This window comes from Phalacrocorax carbo, chromosome 13, assembly GCF_963921805.1.
Source record: "Phalacrocorax carbo chromosome 13, bPhaCar2.1, whole genome shotgun sequence".
Lineage (NCBI taxonomy): Eukaryota > Metazoa > Chordata > Aves > Suliformes > Phalacrocoracidae > Phalacrocorax > Phalacrocorax carbo.
Window position 1 is genome coordinate 2,270,582 of NC_087525.1, and position 19,314 is coordinate 2,289,895.

Here is a 19,314-nt window from a genome sequence, read left to right on the forward strand (position 1 = left end):
GTGGAAAGAGGGTGGGAAAAAAAGAAACATTGCAAGCAGAAGTAGGGGAAGTCTTTATAACTATTGCTGTACAAAACCAGTAAGGGACCCTGCAGTCATGCCTGCATGTGCAAAACACTGCAGCAGGGTAATTTCCAGGACTTTAAAGACCTGGTAGTTGTAAATTTGCAAGTACATTTTGTTGTAGAAGTTTACAAGGCGGAGAGCTCTGCTTTCATGTCATTGACTCCAGTTGTCTGTGTGGGCCAAACTCGGACATCACTCCTGCGGTGACTGCTGCCAAGCAATCAAAAAAAAGCTCCTAACCCTATGCTTTTCTGGTACTTTTATCAGTTTGACCCATAAACAACTGGTACATAATTAGCTCCAGAAGAAATTTGGTTTTATTTGCTTAAATAGAGGACTTTCACTTTTATCAATCATGGTCAACGTATTGCACAAGGTCTTTGTGGCTGTGAAAAGCAGAAGGCAGCAATGGTGGTTACAATAAAGAAAAGGCTGCACTGATGCTGCTTAGTAAGTATGCAAAAGCCTGCTACCATACAAATCTACTTTTTGAAACGTAAAATCAGCATTTCTACGGGGAAGTGTAAAGGTTTTAAATGATTATGGTTTTGTTCTTCAGGCTCACAAGGCAGGAAAATGCACAGATCAGTATTTCTGAAATCCTTGTGTAGATACAGGAAATGTTAACTTTTGTTTGTAGAAATTAAACTGGAAATATTTAGTCCATATTTCTAAATATGGGACTTTTGTATATATTCTGAGACCAGATGATCTAGTCTAACTTGCATCCTTGCCACATAAGCTGATAACACAAAGACCCCATTTCTGGCTTCAGTCCGTAGTATTGAAATCTTACCGTTGTGACAGGCAGAGTTTGGTACTAAAAGACAATCAAGAAATTCATACATTCCTGGATCTTGGACAGATTCCTGCAGCCCAGATGGGGCTCATTATGTAAAAATTAAAACAGTTTATAAAAATCTTGAAGGCAGCGAATAGGAGAGGAAAAAGCTTGGGAGAGAAGGAACCAACCAAGCAGGACCCATCGTCACCAAAGACCTGAAAATCACCTGTTAAAGACTGAATTGCTCCTATTTCAATTTATTATCCAATTCAATTTATAATGGCAAATAGAACTGAGCTGGCAATGAAGTTTTGCTGTGAACCTTCTTGTGGTCTTCAGGCAGGCTGTTAAGATCTATGGCGTCATTTAGTTGGACTGTCTGTAGAAGACCTGCTGCGGCCCCCCAGCCGCTCGCACCTCCTTACTCCCTGCGTTCAACTTCAAAGTGAATTAGCAAAGCAATAGCCCTTGGCACCTACTGAGGGACACTTGGCAGGGTGTCAGCAAATCCAGCCATGATGGGATGGGCACAATGACACTGTTTTAAACCAGATAAGGTTCCAGGCCTGACTCAGTAGCAAAGGATAAGGGAGGCGATATCTATCTCTTATTTTTCTTCACCCTTAAAAGACTGCAACAAGAAGGATTTCGGCTGAATATGTGACTATCTGCAGCATATCTCCTCAGTGCATTCTCACAGCTGTTGTGTTTTATTGGATTTCCCTTCCCAAGCAGATGGGTTCCCCAAGGGACAGCACAAAATCAATTTTCTCTGCCTAGTAAAAAGGCAGAGCAGATCCCATGTTAAATAACAGCTAAAGTACCTGACTTGCAAGACTTCACGCCCCAGTGCTGCTAATAATCCCTCTGTTTTCCTGAAGAAATAATAAAAGCTGATTAAAATTAATAAAAGGGGGGTGGAAGGGTAGTTTGCAAAGTATCTCATCCTGGCTGCAGGTGCTGGTGCTTTAGTAAGCGATGTTTTACACTTTCAAGTGTTAGCACCTGGGTGACCAGCTGAGGTGAGGATACCACTTCTTGCAGTTGTAGGGGCAGGCTTTCCAGGTTCATCTGCCATCCTTCCTGGCAGTACCTGCTTCTGGAAACATTAGGCTTTGACTTGTATCTCGCTCACCAGCACGCGTGACCGTGAAGGGTCAAAGGAAATTGCGTTCGTGTGGTTTTTGTTAGTCGTGAATCTTGGTAAGTGCTATTTATCAGAAAGTAATGTGGTATTATTATCTTTATATATGTATAAAATATCAGAAAATAACACAGTATCATGCATCTTTAGCAAAATACTGCTAATACTCAGCTTTCTTAAGTATTTAGTAAACAAGTGGCTTTAATACGTGTCATAAAATGATCTGAGGGGCTCAGTTCAAGCCTTTGAATAAGAGCAGTGGTACAGAGACGGAAGTTTGTTAAAATTCGCAATGTTTAGTTAATTTGATTTCTTTGCAGAAAATGGGAAGCATTCTTATTTGTAATTTAGAACTGAAAAGTGAGGTTAAAATCTTTTTTTTTTATAGTTGCTTACCTTTAGTCTTTGAGACCTGATATCAGCTGATTTTCTTCATCGCTACCTATGTGTTTCTGCTATGGGATAGGTGAAATAGAGCTTAGCCTGTGACACTACAGCCCAGGGACTCTAACCCCAGCCCTCAGTTCAAGCATATTGTCACATGCAAACATGTGCAAAGAATGGTATATAAAAGCCATTAACAAATATTTTAAGTTTAACTTATTGGTTGTAAGCACAAAACAATATAATGCTTCATGTGTCTTTCTAAGAAAAAAAACCTACGTATTTTTCTAAAAATGTCTTTGACTTGAAAAGTTTGATAAATGTTGACCTAGGGATGCCTTTATTTTCCCTACATAAAGCTAATGGAAATTCTCCATTGAAATATGTATGTGAAATTTTAATACTCTGGGAAGACAGTAACTTCTATATGAAACTTCACTATGTCTTGAATGCACCAGAATTTGACGTCTTCAGAAAATTGAGTAAAAGTTGCATTCCCGTAGAGACACTGACAGCCTGAGGACGCCTAGTGGTACTATTACTACCAAGCAAGAAAGATCCATATTGTGAATACCAATAGAATAAGAACAACACTTACACAGAAATGTAATTCTTGGTTTCCAGATGACTTTCACAGAATACTTAGACTACTGTATTCAAAAGCTGTCTCTGTAATTCAGCCGCAGACCTCATTTCTATAGATAAGATTCCTGCGCTTGCCACTGCTGTGATCACTACAGCTGAGATGAACATTGTAGGTAGGTTAAAAAAAATCCCCAATGCCATATTCTCGATCATTGATGCAGGGTTTGTATTTAGTGGTTATAGAAGGCGACATAGGCCATAATGTGGTAAAACATTACAAAGTTGTCCTTGTCATAGTCATTTTGTAAAGCTGTATGTGGGTTACATACCCAGAAATTACAAGTTTAGCCTATTTAAAATTCTGCTGTGGCTTGCTGGCATTTGAGCGAAATAATGATTGTAGGGAAGAAAGCCCAGGAAATCTTTCTGTTACTACTGAGTGATATAAAAAGGTTTCTTTCCCTTGTTCTGTAGATGTTGTTACTAAACCAGCGGGTTTTGAGCAACTTGATATGGCAGTAAACCATAAGCAAAACCCCAGTGCTTTGTTTTAGATAATGTAAATTTTCTTTTTAATAGGATTAGAATTTGGGCATAAGTCCCATCTAAACATTCTCCCTTTCCAGCTCTGGATAGGTAGAGTTTTCTTCTTATGTATTGAGGTAAAACGCAGTTCAGTGTTAAATCGATGCAGCAGCTTGGTTTCCAACCATTTTAAATGTTCTCAATCATTTTATTTAAGCTTTGACTCATATTTCTTCTTCAGCCAGAACTTTTTTTTTAAAACCTTTTAATCCCTTATTACATTTCAGTAAGAGCTTGCCCATTTTGCAGACCTGGAGAGGCACTTCACCCCATCAGAGGAAGAGCTTGAACTTTTGGTTGCATCCATAGGGCAAGTAGCTCAGCTCTCAAAGTGCTAGAATTGGTGGTTTCATGTCAGGTCCATATATCATTTCAAATGCAGATTTGAATTAGAAATACAATACATAGCGGGGCATGTCTGCCTCACCAAAAGAGATATGGTCTTGATTTATTTGGAGTGCTTTAATGTGTAGAGCTGTTTCATAGGGCTGTGGCACACGCCGGGTTTTGCTCCAGATGAAGCTGATGATGGTCCAATAAACTGTACATGGACCAGAGGACAGAGAAGCTGGAGAAGGGCTACAGTCCTGCCATGCAATACCTTTGCACTCTGGATGGGTGAAGGAAGGGTGGAACAAATTTGCAATTGCTCATATTACTGATGCAAGTCGTTCTGCTGTTTCCTCTATTAAATGGCCTTGTATTCAAACACGATGTTGGGATTCATCACAATTTGTTCTCAAATATCTGGCTGATATAAATTATAAAAGAAGGTTTTAAAGGAGATTATAAAGGAAGGTTTCTCGAAGGGTTATAATGGTTCTAAATTATGGCTATAATAATTGCTTAAATTTTGATTGTGTGTTCCCTGGTGCCGGCTGCTGAATCTTCCGCCTTGATATTCATCAGCGTGTGTCTCATAAAACTCGTATAAAATCATATACAACGAGCCCTCAAAGCAATAAAATCCGTCATGTCAGGGTAGTATACGTCCACTCAGAAGACTGGCCACTCAGCAGTACAAAAGAGTGGGTACAACATCATGCTGTTGAGGCCAGCAACTGTCGCTGCAATAAAATAACCTTTTGTTGGGGTCGTTCAAAGCAGTAGCAGTATTCATCAACATGCCGCTGTTGGTAGGAGGCGAGGCTGGGAATAAGGATCCATTGCTTCCTCCTGGGAATATGCTAGGTGACAACCCTGATTGCCCTCTTCACACTTCTATCATACCCCCAGCAGCATAATTTCCTGTAGGCCAGAGAAGCGTCACCCCCACCGGTGCCAGAAACGAATTCATTTCTTTCCACGTCAGTTTGATTCCGTGGGTAGGATTCTCACAGCAACACGGATGAGCTGGTCACAGGCATTGTCTGTAATTCTCTTAGACATGTCTGTTGTAAAACTTAATTTAAAGCTTTTTTTTAAAAAAAAAAAAAGTCATTTTTATCAGCATAATCTACTCTAGCCGTTACAATGTTCTCAGGTAATAAATAGGAGTGACTGTTTCTTTTATAAGGATGTTTTTATCGGAGTTCATTTTGATGCTTTTCTGCAGCTGGTGGATAAAGCAGAGTCATGGAGACTCAAACGTTGTATCTGAGATGCGTGCTCTGTGATTCCTTGCTTTGATTTGGCTTTACTTAAGGAAATATATTCTGGAAAACAAGATCTGCAAAACCCTGTGATAGGGACATGTATTGTTTAAGACCATTAATCTTAGTTTCTTTTTTTTTTTAAGTTTAAACTCTACTTTCAGTAGTGTTATCATTTACTCTGGTACTTTTACTCTTTTCTAATCTAATTTCTTTAAAGACTGTAAACCAGATGTTTGTTGTTGTACTTAAATTGATGTTTTCCGAAATACTGTATGTTTTGTTCTCATCGCAGGAGCGTAGAGCCACTCAGGTCGGAAGGGACCTCTGGAGCTCCTCTGGCCCACTCTGCTCCTCCAAGCAGAGCCAGCTGTTGTTTTCTTCACTAAACTGTCTTGTTACTGAAGTGGGATCAGGCCTAGTAACTGTGAGAGTTTTGTTTGTTTTATCAAGTAGAAGCTTGATTATTTTTTTCACTAACTGAAGAGCAGGCACTGGACGGGAGGTGGCTGCTATAGCTGGCCACGCCGTGACTGTAGGCCAAGATGAAGGTGGAGGCGTAGAAATTATTACAAACAAAACGTATTCAAAGCTTTAAAACGAAAGTAGATTTGGACTTAGGGGACCTCATTATCTCCATCCCCAAGCTCAGATCAGTCTAGTTTCTGAAACTGGATGTGTGAATCTATCAAGTCATAAGCGCCGTAATAACTGGGAAGAGCATGAGGCATCAGAAGTGAGGGGGCTGTACAGGCAGCTACAAGCTGAAAAATGGCAATGTTATACAATCCTTAATGACTCTTTCCTTCCAAATCTGTTGCAAAGGGAAATGCTATATATTGTGCCTGTGCAGGAGAACCCTGTTTTTGGACAAGGGAACCACAGCAGGTATCGTCTGTCTGGACTTGAACCCAAGGTTGTGTGTGGCACCACGTGCAGATGCAGAAATTAAACAGCATGAGATAGAGTTCTAGGAAATATTCAGAGGTGTTTTCAGTGAGAACAGGACAAAATTTGTACCCTTGTACAAAACCCCAGTGAGATCTGGTCTGGAGTATTCCAAGCCACTGAGGACCCTTACGTTCCTGGAGGATGAATTCACACTGGTCCAGATACAAAGAAGCCAAGAGAGCTTAAGACAAAAAGTTAGGCGACCTTGATTCATTTAACTTGGTGAAGTAAAACCTGAGAAGATTGTGGGGTTTTGTTTACAAAGAGGAAGAAAATAATTATATTAACTTGAGGATGGTTTTGGTCCCTTGGTTTAGATTTAAGCTTGCAATGAGTAAATTTAGACTGGGAAACAGAAAAAGGTGAGTAACCTTTAGAGAAACAAGTTCTGGAAGCATCTTCAATAGCTATACCAACAAAACTGATTTTAATTTGAATTTGTACGTTTGTGAAGGTTGTTTTATGGCATATCTGAAATAGCAGGAAAATGGACTTTGTCACCCATGAGATTCAGGAAATTCCCACCAGATGTCCAGAACCAGAAACAGGGATCCCCAGGAGGTGGTCCCGTTCCCCTCTGGCTGCAGAAGTCATGGGAAGTCCAGCTCTGGTAGGAATCTGCATTGAGCCCCGACTCCACAGACCCAGAAATCAAAACTGATTTAGAGTCGGAATCTGGGTCCAGTTCTGTGTACAATTTTGTCTAGGGACAAAAAAAAAAAAATTAATATATCTGCTTTTCTTGACAGTGAAGTCAGTATATTACCATCCCTTAATATAGGAAAGAGACAGAAAGTGATGCCAGAATTAAATTAAAGGTTTTATCTTTGAAAAATCATGGAAATTTTCCATCGTGAATAGCAAGACAAAAAATAGAATAAAATAATCATTATATGCCATACAAAACCTTTAGCATGAAGAAAAATGGTAAAAGGGAATATGTAAAAGCAGCGGGACAATGTCTCTCATTTCATCTAAGTGACTCTGAAAATTAGAACGTAAATTAATTCATGGCACAAATCCTGTTATAACATAGAAGTATAGGTTTCTACAGACACAAAAAAACCCCAAGCCAGCTGCAGGCAAAGGCAGCCACACCTGAGCTAATATAAGATGTAAGAAAGCCAAGAACGTTGTTCTTTCTGTGCACTGGTGAGTGCTTATGTGTCGTGTCCTCTGCTTTTGTAAGATGTGAGCGTGAATTCACCAGACAAGTGGAGAGTCGGTGCCAGCCTCAAAGCACCATATGTATTTCTAGCGCAATTCAGCTTTCAGACATGGCTGATCTTTTCCTACTGAAATAGATTTAGAAAAAATAAATACATCCATGTCCGCGGTAATTAGCATTAACTACATAAACGTAAAATGCCATGCGAACAAAGATGTGCACTGCACAGCTGCTTCGCCAGTAGAAGAGCAATGCATTGCTCTTCTCTGCATTGCTGCGCAAGGAGACAGCATATTTTTCTGCAAACTCAATTCTGGAGTGATTTTTAAATCTGCAGAGAAGTTACTGTTACAAGTTGGATTGGACTGCCTGCAACTTTGGGGTTATATTTGTTTAAGTTGTGATTTATTTGGTATTGTGGTTACTAAATGAAGACTGTAAATGCTGCCTTGAAGGATTTTCCCCTGCTCCTCTAGGCTTAGTGTAGGTGGAGCATGAAATCTCTTGTGGCTTTTTCAGTGCTTCTCCAGAGTTTTGAGCTTCTCCTCAGGCTGCAGGAAATCGATTCTTCAGATTTTTCATTTTATTTTCTAAGACTGTATCATGCTGCTCTCCAGACATTACGTAACTGGGTTTGGGGTTTTTTTGGTAAATATATTAGTAGTGATAGAACATAATCAAGGTGCAGTGTAACAACAGTTTTTGAAGTGTACTGTATCCTTCTTTTACTAGTGAGATGGTTCATTAAGGTCTATGAATACTTTCTAATGGATAAAAAATAGGTTTCTTGTGACATGTCTTTTACAGGTAAAACATCTTTTGCTTTTTTTGCTTCAACTTGATGCATTTTTTTTTTAAGCAGTCATACTGTGCTGGTTTATATTTTAAATGCAGCCTTTCCATCGCTCGGCAGGCTTTGTGATTAGTCAGTGGTTGCTTAAATGCCAAAATCACGAGGGAGAACAAACTGAGTGTCTGAAACATGGGGGGATTTCTAGACCCACCTTGACACCCTCTACAGACAAGAGAGGGAGGAAGGTTTGGCCGCACATTCCCACCATGCCCCTTTGCCTAGCACTTGTGGTTACTGTCTGTGGAGTGAGTTGCACTGATCTACCAGAAAACTAAGCCTGCAGAAGGCTTGATATTTCTTAGATCAGTTTAAGGTAATCACAGACCTAAAGTATAAAATCTGCTCAATTGTTCTGTGCACAGAAAAGAGAAAATAGAAGAAAATGAGCGGGTTGACATCTTTATTGATGATGAACCTTGCCCATAATTTTCCCTTCCATGCTATTCCCACTATAAAATAACACACAGAATAAGAAATTGAGTACTCAGGCTAAAATAGGGCCCCATCAGCACTTCAGTACCACAGACCGTGATGTTGCAGAGGGATGCTCTAGTTGGCTTTGCAGGACTTAACCTGACCATCAGAGGAGTTGAGTGTGGCAGCGTGGAGCCCAGCATGGACTGATTTAGTTTCTGTAGCACTTTTGAGTGCTGCTGGTACCAACTCCAGCTGGGTGAAAGTTGGGTCAAGTGTCTCTGTGCTACAGTTTAGAGCAGTGCTCAAATGAAAGCACAAGCTGGATGGGAAGCACACGCTTGCAGAGCCTTAGAAGAGCTAATTGCATCAGCAGGAGGCTTTGAGAAGTCTGTGGATTCCTTGCGGGAGCCCCACTAGCTCATCTGGAAGCTATCTGTGAAACCTCGCTTAACGAGATATGAAAAGGCTGCAGAAGAAAGCGAGGCAGTAAGCATCTCCAGCTCCCTTGTTGCACTCTTATCGGCAGGTGCCAGTGTGGTCCTTCACATCATTAACTGTTGGTGTTCAGGATGTTAATTTTATTGTTGTAGTCCAAAATGAAGGGTTTGGGCACTTTCTGCTCTTGCTCGTGGTGCTTTTGTTCCTGTTATTGCTATGTTGTTTCACGCAGCAAATATGAGAAAGGGCTTGCTGTAATTAGCCAAGCAAAACCAGTTCTGAGTGAATGTGGGCCCTGAGGTGGATGCTGGTAACAGGGTGTTCCTGCACTCCCAGACACAAGGAGGGGATGGCCTAGGTCCCGAGTCCACCCAGCGAGCCCTGACAGGAGCAGCAGGAGATGGGCAGACACAGAACTGGAAACAAGGCTACAGCATCAGGCGTGGTGTATCCAGGAGATGGGACACAAGTGATCTACGTTGTAGATCCAGGGTCTGTACAAGAAATGGGGCCAGAGACAAGACAAGAGACAAGTCCATACCTACACTGAGGGTGCCAGGCTGAGCTCCTGGACCATGGGCAGAAGATGTGGGTGAAGGTCCCAATGAGGCTGCTCAGGGCAACTAAAGTCTATAGGTGCGCTCAGGGCAACGACAAGCTCTTTATTTTATTAATATAAACTCAAGTCCTTGACATCAATGACAACACTTGGGTAGTATGGAAGAAAGACAAATGATTTGTGGGGTAAAGGAGGGATGTAGTGAATTTGGCCTGCAGAGTGAATAAGAGATGGGTGGACCGTGACGAGTGTGTAACATAGGGAGGAAGGCAAGATGGGCACACTGGGCAGGGTGGGGATACTGGGATCCCGAGGCACAGGCAGAGCACTGGCCATGGGAAAGGGTAGATAAGAGTGTGGTGCAAACCACATGTCTTAGGTGGGATTGCAGCGACCTGAAGTACAGGGGAGTGGGAATGTGGTACCCAGGAAGGTTGGTGGTGAAATGTCATGGTTTAACCCAAGCTGGCAACTCAGCACCCCACAGCCATTTGCTCACTCCCCCCTGGTGGGATGGGGGAGAGAATATGAAGGGTAGGAGCGAGAAAACTTGTGGGTTGAGATAAAGCCAGTTTAATAGGTAAAACAAAAGCTGCACACGCAAGCAAAGCAAACCAAGGAATTAACTCATTCCTTCCCATGGGCAGGTGCTCAGCCATCTCCGGGAAAGCTATGCTTCATCACGCCTACTGGTCAGCTGGGGGGACAAATGCCATCACTCCGAACATCCCCCTTCCTTCTTCTTCCCCCAGGTCTATAAGCTGAGCATGATGCCGTGTGGTGTGGGCGTCCCTGGGGTGAGCTGGGGTCACTGTCCCGGCCGTGTCCCCTCCCAGCCCCTTGTGCCCCCCGGCCCACTCGCCGGTGGGGTGGGCTGAGGGGCAGGAAAGGCCTTGGCTCTGTGCAAGCCCTGCCCAGCAGGAACGGAAACACCCCTGGGTTATCAACCCTGTTTCCAGCACAAACCCAAAACACAGCCTGTACTAGCTACGATGGAGAAAATTAACTGTGCCCAGCCAAAACGAGCACATGGAAGTTGGTAGCGTCAGCCAAGGACAAGCAGTAGTGAAAAAATAGCTGCTGCAGCTTGTCATCTAGATCCTGCTGCTGGCATCCATAAAGGAGAAGCCATAATCTCATTACAACTCCCCTTCCCTTCTTTGCAGTGTTTAGGAATTTAACAAAAGCATTGTTTAAAGTGTAGTGTTTTGATTTTATTTATTTTTTTAAAAAAAAGTAATTAATTCACAATAAACCCTTAGGAGGTTCTTTCACTTGAGAACATTTTTATCAATTGCAGATAGGCCGGACACCCTTGCGAGGACGCATGGTTTCAATACACAAATATGTTGCTTACCACTTCAGCCTGACAAAGGGTATTTGTCCCAGTCCTCTCAATGCGCAAAGAAGCCAAGCAAGAACGTAACAGTCATAGAAATGCTTGAAGGGATTAAAAAACCCCATCTGTGTAAGGACCACAGCCTGTAAGAAGCCACTTTGGATACAGTTGTTTCCTCTAATCTTACTGAAGGCTCCTGCGTTAATGCAGTGTTTGCGATGTAAACAGAGTGGCCACAAATAGTAAGGCTGGCGCGGTGTCTGAGTGGCACAGTTAAAGGATAACATGATCCCTGCCTCTGCACGGGATCACAGTAGACATGAGGCCAAATGGATGCAGCCTCATTAATTCTTGAAGAGAAGCCAGCTGCCAGTTCTGGTAGCGCTGAGGCTAATTTCTGCCTGTAAAATCTAATGCCTCTCACTCGAGCTCCTGGTGCGTTTCATTTACCCGCCTATAAAATATGTTTACAGATATTATTGTATACCTTAACTGCTTCTAAGATGTAACTGACCATGTGAACCTCTTGCACATGGTTTAAAATGAAGTTCCGTAAACGCAGTGATGATATTGTTCACGTGTGGTAGGTGTATCATGTTACTTTAACTCTCTGATCACAGTTTGATTTGATTTTAATATAGTTCTCGTAAATAATGGCAAGTTAGTAACTCACTGCTCAGAGAAAGTGCTGGTGGGTCAAATGAGTCACGGCAGAGGTTGTAGATTATTTCCTGAGTAGTTTGCAATTTGCAATTATGGATTATATATGGTGAGAATATACTGAAAGTGTATAATAAAGTTATCTCTTTATTGACACCATACCCTTTGTGGTTCATAACCCTTCCACGTTGTTGCAGCCACGATTACCTTGCAGCTAGGAGTTAGCAGAAGAGCCTGATTATGCCTCACAACAAGGGGAAAATCCTTGTGCTGACTGTCAAAGGAGCATGTACCGTCAGATTTATGCCAGGTTCGTGGTAATCAAGTGGTAGCAAGACCTTTTTTCTCTGCTTTCAGAGCACGAGGAGCACGTACCCTTCTCTTCTCAGAATAGTTTTCAGCTGACACAGCCCCCTCTAGGTTTCGTGAATTGCTGGCAGCCTATGATCACATATATAAATGTGAAGGTGGCTAGCGGGGGCTGATATTACACCAGCTTTTAAAAATGCAGCAGAAGGTCTCTTTGTTATCAATACTTTTTGCCCTCTGCATCTCCCCATTCGCTTCCAAGGGGCAGGAGTGGGTTCAATAATATCATATTATATCTGTTAGTGCCTGTCATAGTGCTTCTGCTTTAATACTACTTTTTTGGTAATATTTATCTGCCTTACATTGATTGATGTCAGCATAGGTAGTCTGATAATGTAACACATAATTCAGCAGCATCGCTTTGTCAGATCTATAATGCCATTAAAAATAACAGCAGCCATCTCTTGCGTATTTTCTTCTATCTGTAGACCCAGGGGAGCACCCAGTAAATTACAATCTTTTTCTTTCTAATGTAGGAATCAGATAGTGAAATTTAGCAATATAGCAAAATACAGGAAATATATATCTAGAGATATATTCCTCTATAGAAATACAGTGAAATACAGGAATATAGCAATCAGCTTGGTCAAGGCTGGGCTGTAGGCAGTGGCAAGTCAGGCAGGGGAGCAGTCACAGTCCAGCGCAGTAACTGTAACAATGGTTGTTTCCCCAGGTACGTACGATGATTGCATAAACTAGATATATATTTTTAAAATTAGGATATTTGCATGAACACTAAAATAAATTGTATTTTATGGACTTGATTTTCCATCATTCGTGAAACTGAGAAGAAGCAGCCCTCCAGGTGATTTCATTAAATAACATCCATCATTAATTATAATTGTCAGACTTCACACAGCATCCTGAAATAATCCTTATTTCTTGGATGAGATTTGAGTTAAGACCTTGCATAATCTTAGCAGCAGTTGTTGGGAGTTTCATTTGCAGAAGTATCAGTTCAGTAAGAACAGAGCAAAACTTTTCTTGAAAGACCTGTTCACCATCTCTGAGTCCTTAACTTCATAAATATTAAAATAAGTTACCAGGAAGGGCTCTTTTTTGCAAATGGTGTTGTGCAATCCTTGCCAGGGCTCAAAACTTTTAGTTTGAGCCACTGAGAGTATAAATATATTTTAGAAACAGTAAGTGCTAATGATATGTGCACAACACACAACATTAGAAGAGAAGGGTACATCTTCTAGCCTATTTGGAGAGTCACACAGTTTGCTTATATAGAATTAAAAACGCTATAAAATAGTATTTTTAAACCATTTTGTCTCTGTGCCCTGAAATGTTGTTCTGTGAGAGGTGTTTCCTTTTCCCAGTTGCCATATAGCCTAAAGAGCAGAGGCGCGCAGGTGGTGGTGTGCATTTTGATACGTGCTTTTAAATTGGGGTACCTTGAAGCAAAATCTCTTTCCTATCGCATTTCATTCCCATTATAGAAGGTGTGATTTTAATGCCTATGGGCATTTTCATAGGTTTTATTAAACAGCATAACTCTTTTCAAGTGAAGCTTTTTCAAGTTGCACATTTTATTAGGTTCGCATTAAAATTTTTAGACGTTTAGTAGATCACGTTTTATTTATTAATTCCAGTAATGTATTTTTTTATAGTCAAAACAAATGGCAAATGCATGTTCTGTTCTCAGAACGCTGAAATGTTGGGAAACCAACCCCCAGACTACAAGGGGCATTTTTCTCCAGTCAGTAGGTCCAGGTAACTGATACAGACCGTGGCTTACACCATCAGTCACGATGGACCACATCACCGTCCTGTAGGTCTGCAATGGCTACCGAGAAGCAGCAGGAGACAGGAGGGTGCAGTTGATGGTACCAAAAAGGCAACCCGCGTTTTTGCTTCCGTGTGTGTTAGGTGACCACATCGTTTACAAGGATAGTGCCAGTATTTCAGATAAAACTAGCTGCAGGTGACGCCTGTCTTGATCAGCTTGTGTCTCCTGGGAAGAGCGATGGCCATCCGTTCTACCTGGGCCTGTAGACTGCCAAAGGGCTATGGGCTGCAGCAGTATCCCAAAATGTATATTTAGGATTGTTGGAGGGTTTTTTTTTACTTCTTTCTCTGCAAATGATGGCGACAACCCATTTTTCATTGACCAAGTAACTGAAGGACCTTGACCAGTTGCCAAGAGTCAATGGGTCAATGTCCAGTCCTTGGTGGTTGCTCTGCAGAAGTTGCTGCTGCCTGGGAGAGGTCTGTGGTAGAAAGCTCAAGTCCCATGGGGCTTTTGGAAATGAGTGTTTTGATCATTTAAACTTGAGAATTTTGTTAATGAGGGTTTTCAAAGAAAAGATGGAAAGGAAAAATTAGATCTTCCCTGGTGGGTTTTAAAAATTTGCCACAGGAAGTCTATCCGGAGGCTCCTGATTTGCTGATACTCAAGCTCTTTAATGCATTTTACCAGTTTCCAGCGCTGTACACTTGACCTTGTTACAGTATTTTTAATAAGGTTGATTTAAAGTATTTAGGACAAGGCCTGTAGGAAATAAGTGAAAGACAAAAAAAAAGTTATGGGGAAAATCAGTTAACAGCTTGAATTTAGTGGTAACAGCTTGAATTTAGTGGTAACAGCTCAAAACCCAGCATCTCTATCTCCCCTTACTATTTTGCTGGGTATTTTCTGATTACACCCTCGCTTTTACATGGGAGGTTAAAATTATCTTTACTGGGTATTCTGAGGAGTGGTACCTAAATCTGGTGATCTTCTGAAAAACAAGCCCTAGCTCTATCCTTTAAAGAGAAGGTTGTGCCTACCTAGGGACATAAAAATGTCCCTGCTATATTTTAGATTTAAATAAATTTTGACTGACAAAATGCCAATTAGGAGACCAGCAGAAGTGCCGCAGCTGTAAACGTGATACCTCCGGCAGCAGGGTACTCGCACCTCAAAATAAATACTATTTTGTGCTGGGAGGCTACGTCTGGGGGGAACAACCCCAAAAGCTGCGCAGACAAGACTGGTGCCAAGGTGGTACCAGTTGAGTCCATCTTCTGGGAAGAACACAGACTAGTGTTTGTTGGTGGCGTATCAGCAAGTTTCAAGCAAATGTAATGGTATATTGTTAAATTAATTCATCCAAATATAGCTTCCATTTATCTGAAGAATTATATCAGCATTATTAAGGGGTTAGGTGTGGTAGGAGCTACGAGAGCTGGAATTTGAGCAGGACTCCAATGAGTTAGGTATGTAGGAAGGTAAAAAAAGCACAAAGAAAGGACTCATTTCAAAGATTTTAAAATCTAAGTTAAATTTTTACGGTCTGAGGTAAAATCAGGAAATGGAGGCTGATGTATGACCTTATCTCTGATTAAAACTGCCTATATTTTTCATATTTCCGCTTTCCAGCACAGCCTTATAAATAGTGGCATCAATACACTTTCATCAGAAAACTTCCTGGAAACAGTTAATAAAATCATAGTTCTTAAGTTTTTGGCAGCTTACCAGAAGCAAAATTGTTGAAACTTACCAAGCGGTGAAGTGGACAACAAACTGTAATGAGAAAAATATATACACGCATTTCATCTCTTAAATAACGTGCTCATGTTTATAGTGCTCTGATAACACGCTTCAGAAGAGCTTTAGGGACTTGGCTAACGTGGCCATCTAATTCCACCGTGGGGTTAAGGAGGTGAAGTGCAGCAGTACAAGGTGTCCTGCCCCAGTTTCTGGGCACGTGCCTGGGAGAGGAGCCGTGCCTGGTTGTGGGCAGCCTCGTAGCGCTCGGTGGCTCCAAAATACTCTCTGCTAGTATTTCCCGATGATGCACCCTAGAAACTCCCCCCAGCAGCTGTGACCTTTCTCCAAGTCCCAAAGTTTGAAGCTGGAAGGGCTGTAAAATACCAGAGCTCGCCCAGAGGGCAAAATATAGTAACGGGCTGGAAGGAAGCAGGCATTTTCCCGTGAGGAAATGGTGGGAGGCAAACAGTAGCGATGGAATATTCGGAGAGTGAAGGCGATTCCTCTGATGAAGAGTGCTGTTTCTCGGGGAGCAGCGATGAGTACTCCTGTGATGAAGTCCAGAAAGTGTCCGAGTCAGTGCCTGCAAGCAAGGCTTTCACATAATTACTTGTGGCATTTAATGCCGTGCATATCTAATGATTACTTGTTGCATTTAATGCCATGCATTTCAATTAACTACCTTTGCATTTAATGCCATGCACTTCTAATAATTACTTCTTGCATTTAATGTCCTGCACTTCTAATAACTACTTTTGCATTTAGTGCCATGTGTTTAAAATAATGACTTGTCACATTTAATGCCAGGCACTTCTGGTAATTACTTTTGTATTTAATGCCATGTGCTTCAAATAACTACTTGTTGCATCTAATGACATTCACGTCAAATAACCACTTGTTGCATCTAATGCCATGTACTGTAGCTAGTGGCCACCTGTCAAAATGCTACCTTTTAAAACACGGACTGACAATTGGTTTTGCTTGAAGGTGACTGGGGCTAATTCATAGACCAGTGACATGGCCCTAGGTATGTTTGTCGTTTTTAAGCATACGTAAGGTGGTGTCAGTGTTTGGAAGTCTGAGCATATGTTATATTTCACAGCTGATGTGCATGAAGGTTTAATGTTTGTATAGAACTGAAAATAGGTTGAGTTTTCCTTCTGGTTTTAGAAACTTGATGAGATTTTAAATCCTGCTTGTAGCCTTACTGGTAAACACCCCCTAACAGGAGAGCATGTGAGATTTAAAACCCACTTACAATCAATTTAGACTGTGGAAACAGAAAGCTGCTTTCCCCCGTCGGTCCCTTTGTTCAGTATTTGCGGGACGAGGGTCCTGCAGCGGTGGCAGCGGGAGGTTTGTAGGCAAGGATGCGCAGGATGGCTTTGGAGATAGCCAAAGATAGTGACTTCTTGAATTAACACTTATATATGGAGCCACTTTATAATTTAAAAACCCTGATTTTTTCCTGACTTATCTGTTCTTTCTACTCGTGTAGAACATAAGGAAACCTCAGAATCCCGTGACATTATGCATTACAAACCCTGCCATCCCTCTGGTTCAGGTGTTTGTGCTAAGTGAGATGCCCATTGGGAAAGTGCCTTCGTTCTACATCAATTTCCTGCTGATTAAAAGGGTGTGTTAAGTACAAGATAGTGGAAACCGTAACAGTAACTTGCGCATTTTAATCTCTAATGTTAAGGTTTATTTAAAATGTTTGAACTGCAGCCATCAATAGCTGTATTTTACTTGTCTGTAATCATACCGCTGTAATATAGTAACTATAATCACGTCTATAATCTGTAACTGTAGAGGCATAGACTGTCGTTTTGTGGCAGAAGAGCATCCGAGACAATGGGACAAATATGTTAAGTTTAAACAGGAATTAATGAACAACCAAAAAGTTTGAGTGCTTGCTTAATGTATTAATACTGGCAGAAGTTGGCTGCAGCAACTTAATGAGATATTAAATATTTTCATTCCTTATCCTCTCTATATTTACCAAAGTCATAGAAGTTAATAGAGATAATTGTCTACTGCTATTTGGCTGCTTCTTTCTACTTGCTTTAAACTACCATAATTTTGTTTACTTGTATGGATAAATCAGCACTTAATTTAATTGACAATAGACTCAATGACAACATTCGCATATAGGCTTGAATAGTAACATTTCTTTTATTTGTATTTCTGCTTGCTCTGTTTTAAAGTTATTGAAGTAAAAATAGCTCAAAAGTAATTAACGTTAATTAATGATTACCTGAAAGGGATAGTACACATTCCTGTAGGAGTGCACATGCACCACATATTTTTTTAATGTATTACTGCTTTAATACCTCCAATCTTTAAACAGGGGAACTGCTATTTCTAACAGCATTTTTAAATCTCATTTTCTGCTTCAGTGGAAATGTAGAGTGGTTTTCCAGTCTAAATGAATTAGGTGTGTTTAAAAGAGTTGGGGTCTCTTTTGCCTGTAATCCACTTACCATTCACAGGGGGAAAGGTTTGGAGTGGATTTGAATAAAACACTGACTCTGAATCCTGTGCATTTGTTTGGCCAACACAGAAAATGCAATGACGTCTCTATAACCCTGATGAAACACCAAATTGGTCTGATTAGAATGAATTAACTTCCTAATTTATAGCTTGGGCTGGCCATGGCCAAACTCTCGGTAGGGCAGGGAAAGGAAGGTCACAAAGCATTTGCTAATGAAGATACAGCAAAAATTCTAAGTGCAATATTTTTTATTTCTGAAAAGCTGGTGAAAAATACCAGCGCAATGTTTTAACGCCGAGACCTTTCAAAAGCTCTGTCCTAATAGGCCCCTATTACAGGCACAGTCCCAGCCTCCGTTGTGCTCAGACAGCAAATGCATAGCAAGCTCTATAGCCTACCATATACGTTGTACCTGCTCTGAGTAGCAGAGCTGACATCCTACTTAACTGGATGCTTCATGTTCCAACATTGAGATATTATGCAGGCTTTTGGGGAGAAGGACGTGAGCAGAAGTCTAAATGTTCATAAATAAATCTATGTGAATAGCTAATACTTTGATAAAACTGATACTGTGCACAGATGTGCATAGTTAGAAACAAGATTTTGCCTAAAACAGATGAAAACCGTGGGCTGCTGCATGGCTGGATGTCTTATTTACAAGGGCATCCTGTTTCTCTTTTTCTGCTCACGCGTGGTTTTAGCTTTTGCGTGCGTGAAGCCTGTATGGATGATGAACATCAAATCAATATAGGGAAAATGCTGTGAAACCCAGCAGTTTATTCTTGAAGGTCTATGAGAATGCAGTATGTTTGGAAATAAAAAGATGGTTGTGAAAACAATACAGCTTACTTAAGAAACGTATTTTTTCTTTCAGGGAGGATGTCAGAACGGCCAATGTCATTGCTGCTGAAGCAGTAACTTGTCTGGTCATAGACAGAGAGTAAGTACATGATTTTCCTGCCTTGGGGTGGGGTGTTCTCCAGTTCGCACCTTTTACAGTTTTTAACGAGAGCCTTTGATCATTTTCTCCAGAGAGGTCATTTAACTTTGAGTAATACGCTCACAGTCCTTGACGAAGTAGAGAGAAATCACCCTAAATCAACAAGACAAAACTCAGTAGTGACACATGGAGAAAATTAAGACGTGCAGAAAGATAAAATGGAGATAGCATTACTGTGGAAACAGATCCAGGCGTTATGGTGCAACACAGATTGAGTTCGTGTTGGCAAAATGTCACAAAAGGCATCAAGCTTCTGGCAAACGTTAAAGCAAGATGTTGTTATTCTATCCCATGATGGAGAGCCCTCATCTAAAGGGTTTAGCCCTGCTTGAAGCTGTCAGCTCAAAAGAGATCAGAAGAGTAAAATAATGTCTTATATAAGAGCTTGAAGGAATTAGAGGGTTTTAATCTAGAAAAGAAATGCCTGAGCCCCAGAAAACAGTACTGC

General features: G+C 41.1%; 1 protein-coding gene across 2 annotated transcripts in view; it reads left to right on the plus strand.

Annotated features, from left to right (window-relative positions):
• Positions 1 to 19,314, plus strand: part of PRKG1 (protein kinase cGMP-dependent 1) — a 532,210-nt gene that overhangs the window by 432,108 nt on the left and 80,788 nt on the right. For both annotated transcript variants that reach the window (XM_064464568.1, XM_064464567.1), the window contains exon 8: positions 18,741 to 18,806. In XM_064464568.1, the coding sequence (XP_064320638.1) occupies positions 18,741 to 18,806 (66 nt within the window). The remainder of the gene's footprint in view (positions 1 to 18,740; positions 18,807 to 19,314) is intronic.